The 16,768-nt window shown below is 38.8% G+C and overlaps 1 protein-coding gene across 1 annotated transcript in view; it reads right to left on the bottom strand.

The window, feature by feature from the left end:
* Positions 1 to 16,768, bottom strand: part of APBB1IP (amyloid beta precursor protein binding family B member 1 interacting protein) — a 66,197-nt gene that overhangs the window by 30,220 nt on the left and 19,209 nt on the right. Inside the window, exons 4-7 of the mRNA XM_017817260.1 lie at positions 15,383 to 15,672; positions 9,800 to 9,877; positions 7,934 to 8,093; positions 4,250 to 4,371 (exon numbers count right to left, since the gene is read on the bottom strand). Of these exons, the coding sequence (XP_017672749.1) occupies positions 4,250 to 4,371; positions 7,934 to 8,093; positions 9,800 to 9,877; positions 15,383 to 15,672 (650 nt within the window). The remainder of the gene's footprint in view (positions 1 to 4,249; positions 4,372 to 7,933; positions 8,094 to 9,799; positions 9,878 to 15,382; positions 15,673 to 16,768) is intronic.

Below are 16,768 nucleotides of genomic sequence, written 5' to 3'. Positions count from 1 at the left end.
TCCATCTGCCCAGGGGGCTGGGAATCGAACCCGGGTCGCAGTGGTGAGAGTGCTGCACCTTAACCACTAGACCACCAGGGGCCCCGATGTCTGGTCATTAATGGGACAAGATATGGCTACAGGGCAGCTTTCCACATATATCTACAGATTTGAGAATTAACTATTTCTTACATTCAAAAGACGAGTCTATGCATAAAATCTTTCCACTTAAGGCTACAGCCATCTCCTTTTGTGTGGAAAGGCAAGTAAAACAAATCAGGCTGCATCTCTCTCCACTGTATAACCCTCAAACAGTGGAAGAAGAAAGTGTTTTCATTAGTTTCAAAAAACATCTATGGTGGCATGTAAGCAAACCAAACTTGGATCATCGTAGAAACAGTAGCCTTAACTCCTGCGCTGATCATCATTCACGTCTCTATATTTATAAAAAAACATTTCCTAAATGAAACAGCACCTCTCTCATACCTTTCACCCTTTTTCATACACAGCCTCATACAAATGGGAATACAGCAGCAACTACTTGTCAGTATATAGCAAAAAATAGGTGTTCCAAGAAAGTATGCTCCCCCTGCACCCCCTACTGCTTAGGCTGTATTTTTCTTTCAAGCTACTGCAAGGTCCACAACAGCACAGACCAGACACTGTGCAGCAAACAAGGCAGCTGCTTCATACTCGTGACTACCTTCTTTGAGCAATGGGCTGCCTGTTTACACTCATCCAAACTGCACCCAAAATGAGGCAAGAACTGGCCAGCTCACATCCCGTTTCAGATACTTTCAACTGTGTACTGAATGCAGTATGGTTTGTGCAGAAAAGAAATAAACCAGAACATGGTCATACCTGCAACTCATATCATGATGTGTCCCCCCGAAAAGTGCACACTAAAAACATCAGAAGATACGTATAATTGCTCTGAAGATCACAAATGTAAATAAATATATGAAGCTAAAGGCCAAGTTCTTTGAAACCCCAAAAAAGAGATAGAGATTAACATTACTAAGCAATGGAAGTACAGCAAAAAACACTTCCCTGTTCTCACTTCTATTTCTTTGCACTTTTGCCAGCATACTCAATAATCAGGTTCCCTGCTACCCTTTTATGTTTCCTTCACGGGGTAACAGTGGAGACAAAATAAAAACCTTGACTCATAGGAAGTGGTCAAACTGGTGAAAAACAAAAGTATCACCTGCTGGATACTAGCCCAATTTCACTGACTTCAAAATAAATATTCAAGCATGAAACTCACTATAGGTGTCCAGTTATGAAAGGCATTACGAGTTCTTACTCCACCTCCTTCTGATGCTGTTGAGAACTCTTGTTTTTCAGAAGAAATAAAATGTCAATTCAGTCATGGGTTCTCCATTGGAAGGTGTAGCTCTCACTTCTGGCTCACATATGAAGGAGCAGAAGCATAAAGTACTCACTGTATAGACTTCCAATAATTTTCATAAATACTGTCCCATTATAATAAAAAAACCCCAAACCAAAAAACCCCACATGCACATGCTGTTTGACTGCACTGTTTGACTTTATCAAAAGAAAAACACAGGAAATCAAAGTTCATGCAAGAAAAAGTAAAATACAATGCTCTAAGAGCATGACCAGCAATTTAGTCAGGAGTTTAAATTCAGCTACCCCTTAAAAATAGCTGTGTTTCCCCCATTTTTCTTTCTTTTAGAGTATCTTTTAGCTGAGAATTATTCTTTGAGCTTTTGAAAAGATGTCTTTAAATCTGCCAACCTCTCCTTTCAAGACAAAAGCACAGCATCACTCAACCACATGACAAAGCATCACCTTTCCCATGTGTTTTCTTTATTTGCCCATGTACCAGTATGTATTTTTGTTTCACTCTAGTCATAGACTTGTGATGCTCCATCTCTGTGGATGAGTCACTGAGAGCAAGTTCCCTGCTGGGTAAGTTATATCACAGTGAGGAAAGGGCAAAAGTGTACCTGTCTTCGTGGAAGAGGGGGACACCTAAAGATTGTGCTTTTTCTACAATGTATTCCAAACACTTTAAAAAATATTTTAGAAACAAAGCTGAAGAGAAACATTAGAGAACACTGCATGACAATAACGATAGTCTTCAAAAAAAGCCACTGTCATTAGCTGAGCAACATGTTCCTAGCACAGACACAGAGAATAAATCCTGCCTTTCAGAACCTCAGTTGCCTCTTAGAAAATGAAATGCATTTAACTAATTGTTGTTTAATCTATATCAGCTCTACAACTACTTCACAGAAAGAAACAATGAACATTGGCACAGGTCACAGACCTTCTCCAGAGGTCCACCTGTTTCAGGAAGGCATCTGAACACCTTTATAATAAGATTTTTTTAAAGCACTTAATTGTGTCAAACCTCTGTAATGAAAATTTTGTATCACTGATTTGTCTAAGAATAAATTGTAGGCACCTGTCCACCTTTGGAATTTGCCTCTTTTTTTCCCAGAAAAGTATCTGCGAGTTATAAAACTGTGAGATCTTCACAAACAACCTCCAATAGAACAAGCCCTAAATACAACCAACAAAGAATTCAACTGCTGCTGCACTGGCACCACTTGGTGTGTCAAAAAGCGCATTCTGCAATTTCTGTACTCCCAAAATGAGTTTACCAGGCAGCCTTGACTGAGCTAGGAGGAGGCTGAAAATACTGAGAATACAGTATCACACCACTAGATTTCAGTTTCCCATTGGTTACACTACAATTTCCACATGTAGTTAGTTAGGTAATAATAGACCCTGCCCTACCCCACCCCAGCTCAGCATTTCCACTTGGTTTACCTTTTCAGGGACTTACTCCAGATCACGTATTTTACCATGTTTTACTATCTAGTGTGAGCTCTGTCTGTACAATACTGATTATTTTCTGCCACAAAGACAGTTTGCTGATATTACCTGTCTCACAGTGTTTGAATTTACTAAGCCTGAGAGATGGTTAGACTTTATTACTGGCAAAATATTTCAACAGTATGACTGCCGCAACTACTCAGTTCCCTTAGACTGTTCATTTTAGAGCTTAGAAGAGGGGCTAAAGCTCAGCGACTGCAGACTGGTCCATATCCAGTTAGGACAGGAGAATAGAGTTACACTCTTGTTCTGGTTTTGGTTTAGGTCATGCTTATTTCTAAATTTCATTCCAATCAAAACGACCAGAATCCTCATCAAAGATTTACCTTCTGTGAGAGGTTTAGAGCCTTGTCCAAATAACAATAAGTAGTGTACAAATCAAACGTGCATTGAACCTCTGCTGCTAGGTATGTCTATGTGCATTAGAAAGTATGACACCTTGAGCCACCATGTATGTTTTATTTACAAACTTGGCTTTGCTGTTTCATATTAAAAATCAATACATTCCACGTACACTTCAAGATAAGTTTTCTTTGCCTGACTGTGGATACTTGTGTCAATGAAGGAAACTTCCTCTCCACAGGTTTTATTTGAAACATTGGCTCATTCTATAAAAAAACAACTTCCTAATGAGCAGCTTGGTGAGATTTGCTGCCAAATTATATATTTGACTCAATTTCTGGCAACACTGAATTGCTGATTTTTCTCTAGCTGCTCTCAGGAACCCAGATGCTCAGTCAGCTAACAGGACACTGACAAGGGGAAAAGATCTTGTGCCCCAGAATCCATCAACCGTATGTGCTAGGGTGTTTCTAAATATGGTTTTGACTACAGAGCACAAGAAATACATGATTTGTGTACACACCTGTCCTCAAAAATTTAACGCAATTCAGTGTGCAGACCCTCTACAAAGCTAGACACGAGTTACTGTTCACCCAATGCTTCTTCCCAGTATAAATGAAATCCAGATAAATTCTCTGTAGAACTCAGCATACTCTTCATGAGTTTCACATACAACTGGCAAAAAAACGGACCTTAAAGGAAAGGTTGATTTTCATCAGTAGAAACAGTGGAGAAGCTGTAATAATGACAAAGGCCAGATTTTTACAGCTGTGCCATCTCACCTCAGTTCTAAGAGCTGTGCCTAAGCAAAGGCTTGTGCTGGAGGTGAATTTTAGGTTTCATTTTTTAACACTATAGATGGGACTCTAAAATAGCATCAGGAAAAAGTAGAAAACACTGATTTTCAAATCCTTGCATTCAACATTCTGGGGGTTTTTTGGTTGAAAATACAAGTTTTGCTTTCTCTGACAGAGCTGAAAGCAAATTATTAATGCAATAGGCAGCATGCAGACTAAATGACCTAAGTTTAGACTCTAATCCAAATACCATGTTAGCTTACCTGGGGATTTTTAAATAAAGCATATTTTTCCTTTTTCTCCAAAAACAGAATCTTATTCTCAGTGTCTCGAGTCCAGTCTGATAACACTGCAACAACATTTTCATGGTCTTCAAAAAACCTTTCTGGAGAGATAGAAAAGGTAATGTCAGACATTCAGACTCTTTCTCCCCTCTCCTGAGGCTGCAGAAATTCCTGTGTAAGAATGTAATCATTATCTGATGTTCACTCAGAGTTGGACAGTCCAGCTCTTTTCCACTACACAGACAGGAGTAAAAACACATGAAATTGTGTCACATGGAAGTGCAAAGCAGCTACAGAAGATGTCTTACGTAGCTGTGGCATGCTCCTGGATTCCTCCTGCATCTCTATGCTGTTGCTTCAAGATCACAAAGGATGGAAACGGTGATCCACCAGGAGCAGATGGTTACACTCATGTCTTTCAATGGCTCTCTGCTTTTGTTTGCTTTTGTTTTTTTAAGGTTTGCAGTATGATCAGGGAGGTTCATACTCACTTTGGTGAATCAACTGAAACAAATGTAAAAATTTGTTTCCTTGTCTTTTTACTTATTGGAACAAATGAAAAATTGCTTTTTGTCAGCAGGGAAGAATTCTATGCACTGAAAATAAAATGTTTGGTTTCAAGCAACTGTTTAAAAACACAAATAGAAAAAGAGAGGAAATAGGAAGACAGACTGAGAGCTGATGTGAAGATATACTGGTTCACCCACCATCGCTGTAGCTAAAAACCTTACCAGGGGTGTGGGAGACCTAGCGTCAGTTCTGTCCCTTCCTGATCTGCTCTGAACCCAGGTCCTCCACCCAGGAAAGCCACAGGGTATGCTGAGGTTAGGTGGCTCTGATCTCTTCTTCTGCAGTTTCACTTATATAAAGTAGCTGAACAGTAATATAAACCCCCTTTCAAAGGAAAAGGAATTGAGCATCATTTGATAGGTCATTTTGGAAGGACCCAGCCCGTACTCTTCTACAAATTCAGTAGTGGGATAGGGAATTCACCCAGCTCCAATTTTCAGTATGATTTTGACAGTTCCCTGGGAACAGCTGTACTTCTATTTCAGTGATCTGATGATGACATCTTCCAATGGCCTAGGTTGGCCTAGTGTAAGAGGAGATAACACAGCATACATTTCGTAGGCTTTCTTTAAAACTTCTTGTTCCTTTTGACAAGAGTTCAGTACATCCCATCCAAACTAAATTTTGTGAATTAATTAAATTCACAGAATGGGATTAACTTCAGGACCAGTTCACAAGTAGATGGCAACTTTTAACAACATAAACAACACAACTCATTTAGCAACTCATAATTAAAAATAGAAATAAAAAGCACCATATAAAACTCAGGTAATGATTTGAAGAGTAAATAGTACCTTATAGCCCATGATAGCCATAAAACAATTCTCAGATCATAACACACATTTTTGCCACATATACTTTTGTTTATTTATTTCCCGCACCAGGATTTTCCTGTATAAATGGTGTGATCTTACCATCTTCAGGAGGGTCTTTTTAACAATTGTTGTTACCAAAAAAGAAAAAAAAAGTCAAATCTGGATGCCTATTATAAGGCAATAGTCCTTATTGTAAAATACATGCTGGTATGTACAGGCCAGTGTTATATCTCCATCTCACTACTGGGATTATTTGTGATATTTAACATAATTAATCTAAAACCGTAGTTTATTTTATTTGCAATTATAGTCTTTCAAAATAACAGTATATATAAGATATCTTGTCAAAGATCTTGTGATATAAAACTAGCTTGGACCTTCAGATCAGCATGAAATACTTGCTGCTCAGATTTGCTTCTTAAAGTAAACGTAATTTTTTTCTTTTAAATGCCTGAAAAGCAGGCAGAAAGATGAACTGCAGAAAAGTCTGTCTTCATGCTGATAGTAATAAAGCTATCTAAAACAGCCTAGAAATATACTGACAAGAATAAAGAATAGTTCACATTGTTTTGATTTTGAACAAAATTAACTACATGTTGCTGTGCACTGGAAGCAGAAGAAAGAATATGTACCATTCCACTCATACTGAAATTCCCTTCTGCAAACAAAAAGGCTACATTCCCAGCAGATTTGGACCTGGTAATAGATGTCTGCATCAGGAGTTAATAGATTTTTATTTTTTTTTCCTGAACCAGCTACAGGTTTATTTCCTTTGGTACTTTTCTTCTGTCCTGACTTTTAAAATGATTTTTATTCATTACGAGAGTAATTTCTTACTATACCAATACCCTAACACTAACACAAACCATGAAGCACTAGCTGGGACTAAAGTAACACAAGTAATTTTTATTTACCAAAAAAAAAATAATCTAGCCATTAACCCAATGTTTGTATTATATAATCTCACTGATACCTTCAGTTTTAACTGCATGATGGGAAATCTAAAATGTTTATCCAGATTATGAAGAAACACAAGTCCATTCTTTTTAATGACTCTGGAGATTCAGAAAACAATCTGTTTATGTGCTGTCATCCTAACACTCAGACATGTTTGTCCAAGTCACACTAGACAAAACGGAGCAACTTTCTAAGACAGGAAAACACCAAAATTATTCATTATTATGAGATTTCTAGGGTCAAATGACACTAGCAGTCTTTCCTTAGTTAAGATAAGCAGGTACAAAAGAATGCAGCATCATTATCTTAATCAAGTAGTAAGAACAGATTGGTAGTAAATACCTGTGCCAATCTTACAAGCAGATGAGTGTCTCCTTGCTCATGACCAGTGAGGTTTTTTCCAGCTATTTTTAAATTTCTTTAAAAAAGCATGATTACAGCTGGGGCTCTTTTAAAGTGCAATATTGGTATTTGACTTTATTTGTGCATTTTCACATCTCTGCTAAGGGACTGTAAACTAAGAACATTAAAGGCTGTTTGACCATTTCCCATTTCTCTTGGTCAAATGTGACCCTGAAAGAAAGTTGTGGCAATTTTCCTTTTCCTTTTGATGTCAATACCTTTGCAGTCTGGACAATAAAAATATTCTGAAATAATTCACAATTAGAGAATACTCTGATCTTAATCAAACGTTGAAGCCTTTTTCAAACAAGACTCATTATGTTGCACCAAACAATATGTAAGTTTTGCACACCTATTCCCTAGGGACCTACAGGCCAGGTTAATTACTTCCTAAATAATAACTTAGCCTCAGCAGAGCTGCAGAGCCATCAGAGAGCAATATCCTGTTCACAGCCACACTTTAAGAAAACAACTATCACAAATGAAAAGCATTAGAAATTACTGATATGCTTCTCACAGAGTCTTGTTTAATTACAACATCTGTTTGGCCAGTATGTAACAGCCTGCTGACAGCACTCAAGCACTGCATCCTCTCTTCAAAGAGCAGAGTTGAGTACTGGTGTGTTTGGGCCTGCCACCACCTTGAAATTCACATGGCCCCTCCATTTTTGGTAAAATAGAAGAGTGGAAATGGTGATGGGCAAGGAGCCTTCTGCAGTTCAGAGCACAGCTGAATGGACTCATTTCTACAGCAAGAACAGCTCTATATATTCCTGCAGCATCCCTCAGCTTAGAGTCTGTGATGTTCCAACTCCAGGGGACACAGAGGCAGGAGAAATGTTATTACATTTTCAAGATTACGAACAGCATAGTATGCACCATATCTATTTGCTATATGCCATGTCACTACACCACTTACCAATCTGCAGCTCTGGGTACATTTCATACAGACACCAGTCGACGTTGCAGTCGCAGTGGGTTTTCTCAAAGAGATTGTCTAAAACATCCCGTGTCACCTGACGTTCATCCACCATCAGGGACTTTGTGCTGTTATCGTACATGTGCACCTTGATAACGAGCTGAGCAGAGTCACAGAAGAGTCAGTTAACTTCAGAAGCAAGAAAAAGGCTAGTTTGAATCTGCTAACACAGATAAGAAAGATTAAGGCTGAAGGTTATTACTGATTCAAAGGCACCCTGTGTCCCACAGCGAGCTTAGGGAATAGAACAGCTTGGAAGTTTTCCCATTATATTGCTACCAAAATAAAGACCTTTTCTCAAAAAAGAAAACTGAAGCTTCTCCTCTGCAAGACTTCAGGAAAGGTGAAATTGCTAGGGAGAAAAAGCAGAAGCTAATCTCTTCTTTACATCTACTACATGTGCAATTAAGGAAAATGCTTGATAGGGAAAGCAAGTACAAAAGGACAAAGTACAAAAGTATTCTTAATGTAAGCTAGAAATGTGGAAAGCTTAGTTTTAAATGAGAAAAAGAGCGTGCAGTTCTTTCAGAGGAACAACACAAGAAAACACTGAAGTATGTAAAATGTGAAAAAACTGCAAATACATTATAAGGAAAGTACTTAAAATGCTCCATTAGTATTGAAAACAGTAGAATAATTCTCTACAGGGTCTGTACATGGAAACTGGAACCAAACTGGTGAATTGGGAGGACTTTTCCATACACTCCTGTTTAAATAGCTCCTTATTTTAAAATGTGCACATAAGAAGCAAAGTCTGCCCTCCTGAAGTCCAGGGCTGTGAGCCTGCTTTTCACTGTCCTCCCTGGCCTCTGTTCTCCACTTTTGGTAAAAGAGAGAAGATTAGTCTTCTTGACAATTACTTAATCAATTTAGAATTCAAGAATGGCACAGTAATGTCATTATAGTGACATGGCCATAAGATTGAGCCCTACTGGGTGGGAAAAAAAATGGGGGGAGGGGAATCTCCTAAAGGAGAATTGCTAATATTGCAAGGAAAAGGGGATGACCAATGAGCAATCTTAATATTTAACAAAGGTCAAGAAATGGTGAAATCCTCCCAGTACATTCTCACAGAAGTAGCATTTCTACATGAACGTGAAGTGTTCTCTGGGAATCATCTCAAGTCTTGACAACCCCAAATTTATTGGATGCTTCAATTATTCTTGGAAGCCCTGCAGGCTCTGATCTTCAGCACTTCCCATCTTCTGTTTGAGCAAGACTGAAAGGTCATGATTGTTTTTTCTTCACATCCATTTTTCAGGGTTACTGAACACCTGCAGCTCCTATTGAGTTCAGCTGGAACACTAGTTTAGGATGAGTGGGCATAATTAGATGACACACTGCAGCAGTGTGCAGACACTGGCTGGAAGTTTTCTAATTTGTTGGTCTAAGATAATTTCTATTATCCTTGTACATAACTACACTGCTGTGAAAAGATTTAGCAAGAAGACCCTCATTAATTTAATAGGGTTTAGCTAAATCCACATCCACTATAGAAGTTTAATACTTCTGAAACTAGCACAGCATAAGTAAGCAACATTTTAATGTACATTCCACTTTCTCTAAAGCAACCTATCAGAAGTGTGCTTTGCCCAGGCATTAAAAAAAAAAAAAAAAAAAGGCACAGTTTTCCAAATCATCCTAAAAATAAGTCCCTCAGGTGGATAAGACAGTTCCAGAGAGTATCTTTACAGATAGAACATGAAAAAGCCTAGTCACTTGAATAAGAACTTTATTATTAAAAATTATGATAATAGATACTTAGCTAGTAGCTCTTATGGTAGCATTTACTATTTTAAGGCTCACCTTTTTAACTTTGGCTTCCTTCAGTTTCTCTAATGCAAGTTTAATCTTGTCAGCTTTGGCCCGTGCCTCTCGTTCTTCCTGAAAAGATACAAGATACTTGGTGTATTTCTTGTTAAGTAATGCAGCAATTTATGTTTACTTGAAAAGAGTTGTTTCTTGTTATTTATACCAAGAAGGTAAGGCTTGCCATGGGAAATTTCATAGATACAGGGAATTCCTAGCTTTCCTTGAGCTAATATCCTCCAGCCAACTTTGATTTACAAGTTCAGTGCTTCCTTTTGTTGCCCACTTATACAGTTCTTGCATGATCTGTCCCTCAAAAGCTACAGGAATGCCTGAAAACTGGACTCTTCTATGTTTCTGCACGTATAACTGATACAAAACAGGAGGTGAAGGAAGACCCAGCCTAAATGAAAAAGCACTGTGGAAGCAGCTGCTTGGAAGAAAACTCACTTCTCAATAGGGTTAAGAGAACTAGAGTTTTTAGGATCTTACTAAAAATTTGGCTTGGAATTATACGACTTATAACTTTATACTTTCTGTTAAGTACATTAATTTACTTGAATTATTTCACTGCCACATGAGCTCTTACTGCATGGATACTTACTGAGAGGAACAGCTCCTTCAACTAGATGACATGGTTTTTTATTCTACTAATGGACCTATTTGTATTAACACAGACACAGCTAGATAGTGCTCAAGTTCATTCCAGCTTTTGTTGAATGCTACAGTAAGATTCCCAAAAACCTCTGTATCACTCGGCTCTTTTTTTTAAAGAAGCTGTTATCAGTACCATGCCTCTCTCTTAATACCAGTGAGGTTTGTGGTCCAAGAAGACTCTGGATCCCCAGATGCTGAGAGTTTTAGGTACATATACCAAATGCCAGTGCCTACTGTTGCCTCTGTGCCTACTGTATTGGTTGTGACCATTTCTTTTTGCCATCTGTCTTCCAGAAGTCTTCTCCAGTAACATACAGAGTTGGAAAAGCACATTTTGGACAGCAAGTAACTGTGGCTCCTGAGGCTGCCTTGGACTCTTGGTACTACTGAAGGACTCTGTTCCTTTCCAACTTTACATCCCTGCTGCCTCAACTGAAAACTGTCTTGTCTTTGTCTTCTTGCCTCTTTGCTAATTTTCGCTGTCCCTGTTGTTCTCTCATACTTTCAGTCTCCTTTGGTTTAAAGGGGTAGGACCAGCTATGGTGCTGACAGGCACCCAACTTCCAGTCAATGACTGTGGAAGGAAGTTCCTGCCCTGCTTCTACACAAGATTTTTCTGTTATCTTCAGCCTCCATTTTCTACACTACAGTCATAATTTTACTGGTCTTCATACTAGGAGAACTGATTGCAACTCATGGAAGATGCATTTTCAAGAAACTTGGCCTAACTAAGCATTGCCATCACTTCTCTGTTAGAGAGATATCATAGAATAATAGCAAAGAAAGAGCTAAGAAGGTTAACTTATTCATCTCAAGTTTTGAGGCAGGTTCAACCAAAACTAAAGTACTCCTAACTGATATCCCTTTTGCTGAATTAAACATCTTTTGCTTTATCACCATTTCAAACATGCTTCTTGTTGCCAAATTCTATCAATACCAGACAATCAGTTAAAAATAAATTTGGTTTTTTTTTTTTTCTACACAGGTACCGAAATTTGCATTGCTACAGCTCAGCAATGCTTAACTTAGAGAATCCAAATAATCTTTTGTAGTTGAACAGAAGTTGTAGGGAAGGAAGAGCCTCTCACACTGCGGCCCTCCCCTTATCACCCTTCTTCAGGAAGCAGAAAAAACATCTTAACCAAAGTGGTTGAGTGGGGCATGGGCAGATTTTCTGATGAAAATTTTAGGCAGGTATAACTCAGGCTTCACCTGCATGTGACCTGTGTTGAACTGAGTTCACACATTGTACAAATCTGTGCATCAGAGCCCTCACCTGAGAGCCTTCATGTTTTCATAAGCTTTGTCTGACTAAATGTAGAAAAAGAAAATAAGTTATCAGATGCAAAATTTTAGCACTGTTAGAGAAATGCTTTGACAAGCTACAAGATTTTTTTTTTCCTGCTACAGTATCATCACCCCATTTTCTGGAATCTTTAAACAGAAACATATAAAGTCATACAAATAATGCCACAAAAAATGTAGAAGGCCTTATTTAGCTTAAAGACAGTTGTAAAAAGAAATGACAGAATTGATGGAAATTTATGAGACACCTCTATGCTTCCCTGAAAGAAAGGCTGTACTTCTTAATTTTGGCACACTTAAAGGTTAGAGAACAGACTTAGTATCACAGCTACATTGGGAATAACTAACACTATTCTTATTTGGCTACAGCAACCAGAAGTGTTAGACAAAACTTCAGCCTTGATTGGCTCAAGAATCACTTTTCAAGAATCCTGCCTTACAGGAACATGGTTTTGATGATTCCATTTACAGCTGAATTTCATTTTACTAAGCAGAAATGTCATGTCAAAGCAAATACTAACCAAGACAGTGAATATTAATTTGAGATCAATTCTTTCCATATTAATTTTAAATGGTTATTACCTCCATCATTCACACTGCAACCTGTGTAAGAGCCCTGTAGGCAATTTTGTGGACACTATGCCACAGTGGGTATGTCATCAGTATTTAAATACAACACGTATCATAAAATGAGGCAAAGGCTGCAGGAGAAAGCAGAATCAGTGCTCTAATGAGGAAATCATCTACTGCAGACATATTCCTTAGAAATGCTTCTACCACCTGCTCCCATCCTTCTCTGTCCCACTCCCTGTATCTGCAAAGAGATCAGACAATACCAGTAGATTTAACTTGGCACTGTTTCAGAGGAACACTTTAATTGAGGGAGAAGTGACTTTAGGCTACGTTTTTTCATATAGAATTCCAGTTGTGTTTAGCAAGTGTATCCTCTTCTCACTCTGAAATCTTGTTTGACCCTCAGGCAATACAAGATGCCAGCTAACAGACATTTAGTTCAGTGCAACACCAATGGGAAAGAACTGCAGTTAATTTCAGTGAGCTTTAGATCACAGCATCATAAAAACGCTGTTTGGAAGAGAGGTCTGAAGGCCCACAGCCAGTCTCCCTACCCAAAGCAGCACTAGATCAGGTCAGCCACGATGTTCCTTTGCAAAGTTTGGAAAAACTTGAAAGACAGAGAATCTGTGATCACCAGATCACAGCATTACACCACCATATGAAATGGAAAAGGTTTTCCTAATGTCCTGTCTGAAACTACAAAGCTACAACTTGTACCTGTTACCTAACATTGCCATAGAAGAATTTGGTTCCACCAGTTTGCATCTACCCTTCAGGTATTTTTAGGATGTCATTAGATCACTCCCCAGCCTCCTCTATCAGATTAAACAAGCCCAGCTCCCTCAGCCTGTCCTTGCTGGGCCCTGATCACTCCCTGCCCTTGGCCATCCCATTAGCTCTCTGCTAGACACTCTCCAGTATCTCCACATCTAGAGTGGAATGCAGTATTCCAGGTATGGGCCTGTCAGTGCCAAGAGAAAGGAATAATGGGTCCCTTAGTTTGCTGGCCATACTCCTCCCAACAGAAGCCAGTTTCCCATACTGAGATGACTTGCACTCATGGTTCTTATTCACTGTGGTATCCACTAGCATGCCGTCTCCTCTTCACTAGGGCTGCTGCTCAGCCTGTCATCTCCTAAACTGTACAAATGTATGGGGTCATTACACCCCAGGCACAGGACCTTGTACCTTGCTGGGTTTCTGAGGGTTTTGCTGGCCTAGTCCTCATGTTTTCAAGGTCCTCTCGCACGAAATACCTGCCATTCATCTTGTCAATCAGTGCCCTTAACTAAAAGCATCTACAGCACATCTGCAGGTGGGTTTTTATGTCATCACTCAGGTCACAGATAAAAACGTTAAAGTATACAAACCCCAGTGCTGATCCCACTTGCTACCAGCCAGCAAACCACTGACTACCAGCCCTTGAGTCTGGCATTTTGACCAGTCTAAGCCCATCTAACCAGCTGCCCTTCCAAACTATACTTGTCAGCTTCCAAACCAGACTATTAAGAAGGTTGGTACTTCCTTGAAGGTATAAATCAAGATGGGGACATATTTGTGAGACAATGGATAGAGCTGAGCTTAATAGCATCTCTTCTACATCAATTATACTAGTTAAATAAAAGACTTCATCTTATAAAGCTGCCTAGCTGCTGCTTTTTCAAATGTTGATATTCCTTTAAGACAGGAAGTTTATTATCTTTGAGATGCAAAAAAATGGCACAGTTCCTCTCACATGAAGACTTTCAGTCTTCAAACAGCTCTGAAAGGTCCTATGCATCAAATGAAGCTTTACCCAGTGAATCAGTTTTTGTATCATCAGAAATGTCCTCTTCCCACCCAATTTTCTGTTCCTTTTGCTGAATGTCTGCTGTATGATGCCAAACACAGGGGAAGCAGTGATGTAGAGGTGACTCATATTCAGTCCGTGTGGACTTCTAAACAGTAATGAATTGACCATGGTTTTAAGCAAAACTGACTGGTACAGTTCTACATGGGCTGACTGAGCACTTTTCACGTTCCCCAAAATATTTCCATTCCCTAAATGCAAACATCTTATCTCTGTCATAGTTACTGCACACATAAACACTGAAAAAGATGATTTCATGTTTTTTGGGCTGCATCACTCTTCTAATTCTAATGCACACACTCTCCTCACAGGGCTGTGACAAGGCAGAATTCTTACATTACCTACCTCTCCACAACCTCACATCAAAGAAATTAACTTCTAAAGCTTCTACTAGAAATATCACATTTGATTTCAGTTGTTCAGCTCTGTAGAAACACAAACAGGGAGGAGGTTGTGATAAATCTGAAAACTTTGACACAGGTAAGCCAATTGTTTATGGTTACCTGCTGATAACTTTAGCACCTCCTAAGTAAAGGGCATTTGTCCCCTATTGCAGATGGTCTTCATTACTTCCTTTCAAAGACAAGACCAAGAAGAGCAGAGTGATTCTGTGTTAGGATTAGGAGAGATACTTCTTGTGCTCAGCCTTACACCTGATCTCCTACCAAATGCTGAATATCACATAACTGAACAGCTTTTCCTATTGCAAGAAATCACTTAGGCCAGGGATGGATCTGGGAAACATCTGCAGAACTGTCTTATCAGTACCAGTAGCACAGACTGCTCTGAATGAACGCAGTGACACCTTCACAAAGTGGAGGGATCTTTGGCCATGTTTTGCATTGATGCCAAAGCCAAGTTCTCTATAAGAAGATATTAACTGATCAGTGATTCTTAAAAATGTTCAGTTATAAATTTTCTGTTACAATAAACCCTTTGCAATGATTTATGCCTGTATTGGGCTATCAAAATGATGATTAGAAAGGTGAAGGAGTGGACAATAGGTCAAGGAACAGACAGAAACTGCTCACAACAGTAGAAATCCCACTCCACAGTTCATGGATGTCTCATCATTGCAGAGCTTTCCCATGATGTATCTACCTGGGATATCCACAAGCTTTCCAGTGCCAAACATCACTTGCAAAATTATAAGAACAAGTGAATGCTTAGAATAAGGTTCCACCCAGACTTACCTGGGTAAGTGGCTCAGAAGGAGGTGGAGGAGGTGGTGGTGGAAGGTCTAAATCAGGGTCTGGAGGTGGAGGGGGCAGGTCATCCCCAGACTGTCCAGTAATGGTAACATAGAGACTTGATTTAGAACAAATGTCACTATCCAAGCCTGTTGAAGGCTGAGCGACTGTACTTTGCTGGTTGCAAGAAGATTTCTGTGCTTGTAAAGTTCTCTGTTCAACCTCATTTATGTCTGCTACAAGATCAGCCATTAAAGCATCCAGGTCTTTGTCCTCTAGGGCATTTAAGGATTCTGAAAAGAAAAACACAAAGTGTGTCAGAGTGAGTGCAATGCAAAACACTGTTTCCGGTTCCGTGGAGATTAAATTGCAGAAGGCATGGTTACTGTAAGGTACAAGGGTTATGGGAAAGGAAACATTTTACATGGGCTGGGAAACAAATGTGCTTTAGGAATAGCCATTAATCTGCTCATACTGAAGTTCACAGTACAAGGAACTCTATGAATATAAACTAAATCAGACAGGAAGCTTCAGTTCCAGTGATACAGTCTCAGGCCCTTATGATGTTATAAAACATGATCCTGATTCAGCAAGGTCACTGGGTACATGCTTAGTGATATGGGTGCAAGACATTCCATTAGCTCCCATTAGGCTTTTCACTTAAGCACATAAATGCTTAGCGAGTTTTGGTATAGCAACAAAATGTGTAATTGAGGCCTAGATCAAGAATATCTTCATATATTACTACTATTCTACAACTCTAAAATTAGCATGAAGCAAAATCAAAAAACTCTAAGACACAAGAAATTGTATAGTATCATTTGTAGCACATCAGTAATTGTGTGATCAACATTTGTGACATACCACATGGGTGGTATGTCACACATAGGCTTTTGAAGATCCTTTAAGCAAAAAGCAAACGAGACCATCTGTTTTAAAAGCATCTTATAAATCAGAGAGAAATATTGTAACTTTTTCCTTCTGTTTTCTACTCTGACAGAGTATAAGATAAAATCCTATACTGGAACTTACTACGTAATTTCTTTTGTAGTTTGAACTAGTTGTGATGTAAGAGGTACTGTAGAATAAAACCCTTGTAGGATGATTTAGCTTTCTAGAAGACAAGGTTTTTATAACATCAAACAGATTTTGCAGTTTAAATTTCTTTAAAGAGTGTAGTTAAAAAATAAATAAATCACAAATTGAGGAAACTTTTAAGTGAGATTTTGAAAATGGATGGAGAATGCTGAACTGGATACTGACAAATGCTTAAATATTCCAATAAACAATAGATTATTCATCAGACTAAGTGTGAATATGCCACTAGACCATCTCAATTTACCCTGCTTTACCTGTTAACAGAGTATTTAATAAGTTTTTCTCTTCAGT

Source organism: Lepidothrix coronata, unplaced genomic scaffold (assembly GCF_001604755.1).
Source record: "Lepidothrix coronata isolate B3197 unplaced genomic scaffold, Lepidothrix_coronata-1.0 Scaffold59, whole genome shotgun sequence".
Lineage (NCBI taxonomy): Eukaryota > Metazoa > Chordata > Aves > Passeriformes > Pipridae > Lepidothrix > Lepidothrix coronata.
This window is presented reverse-complemented; position numbering and strand designations above follow the sequence as displayed.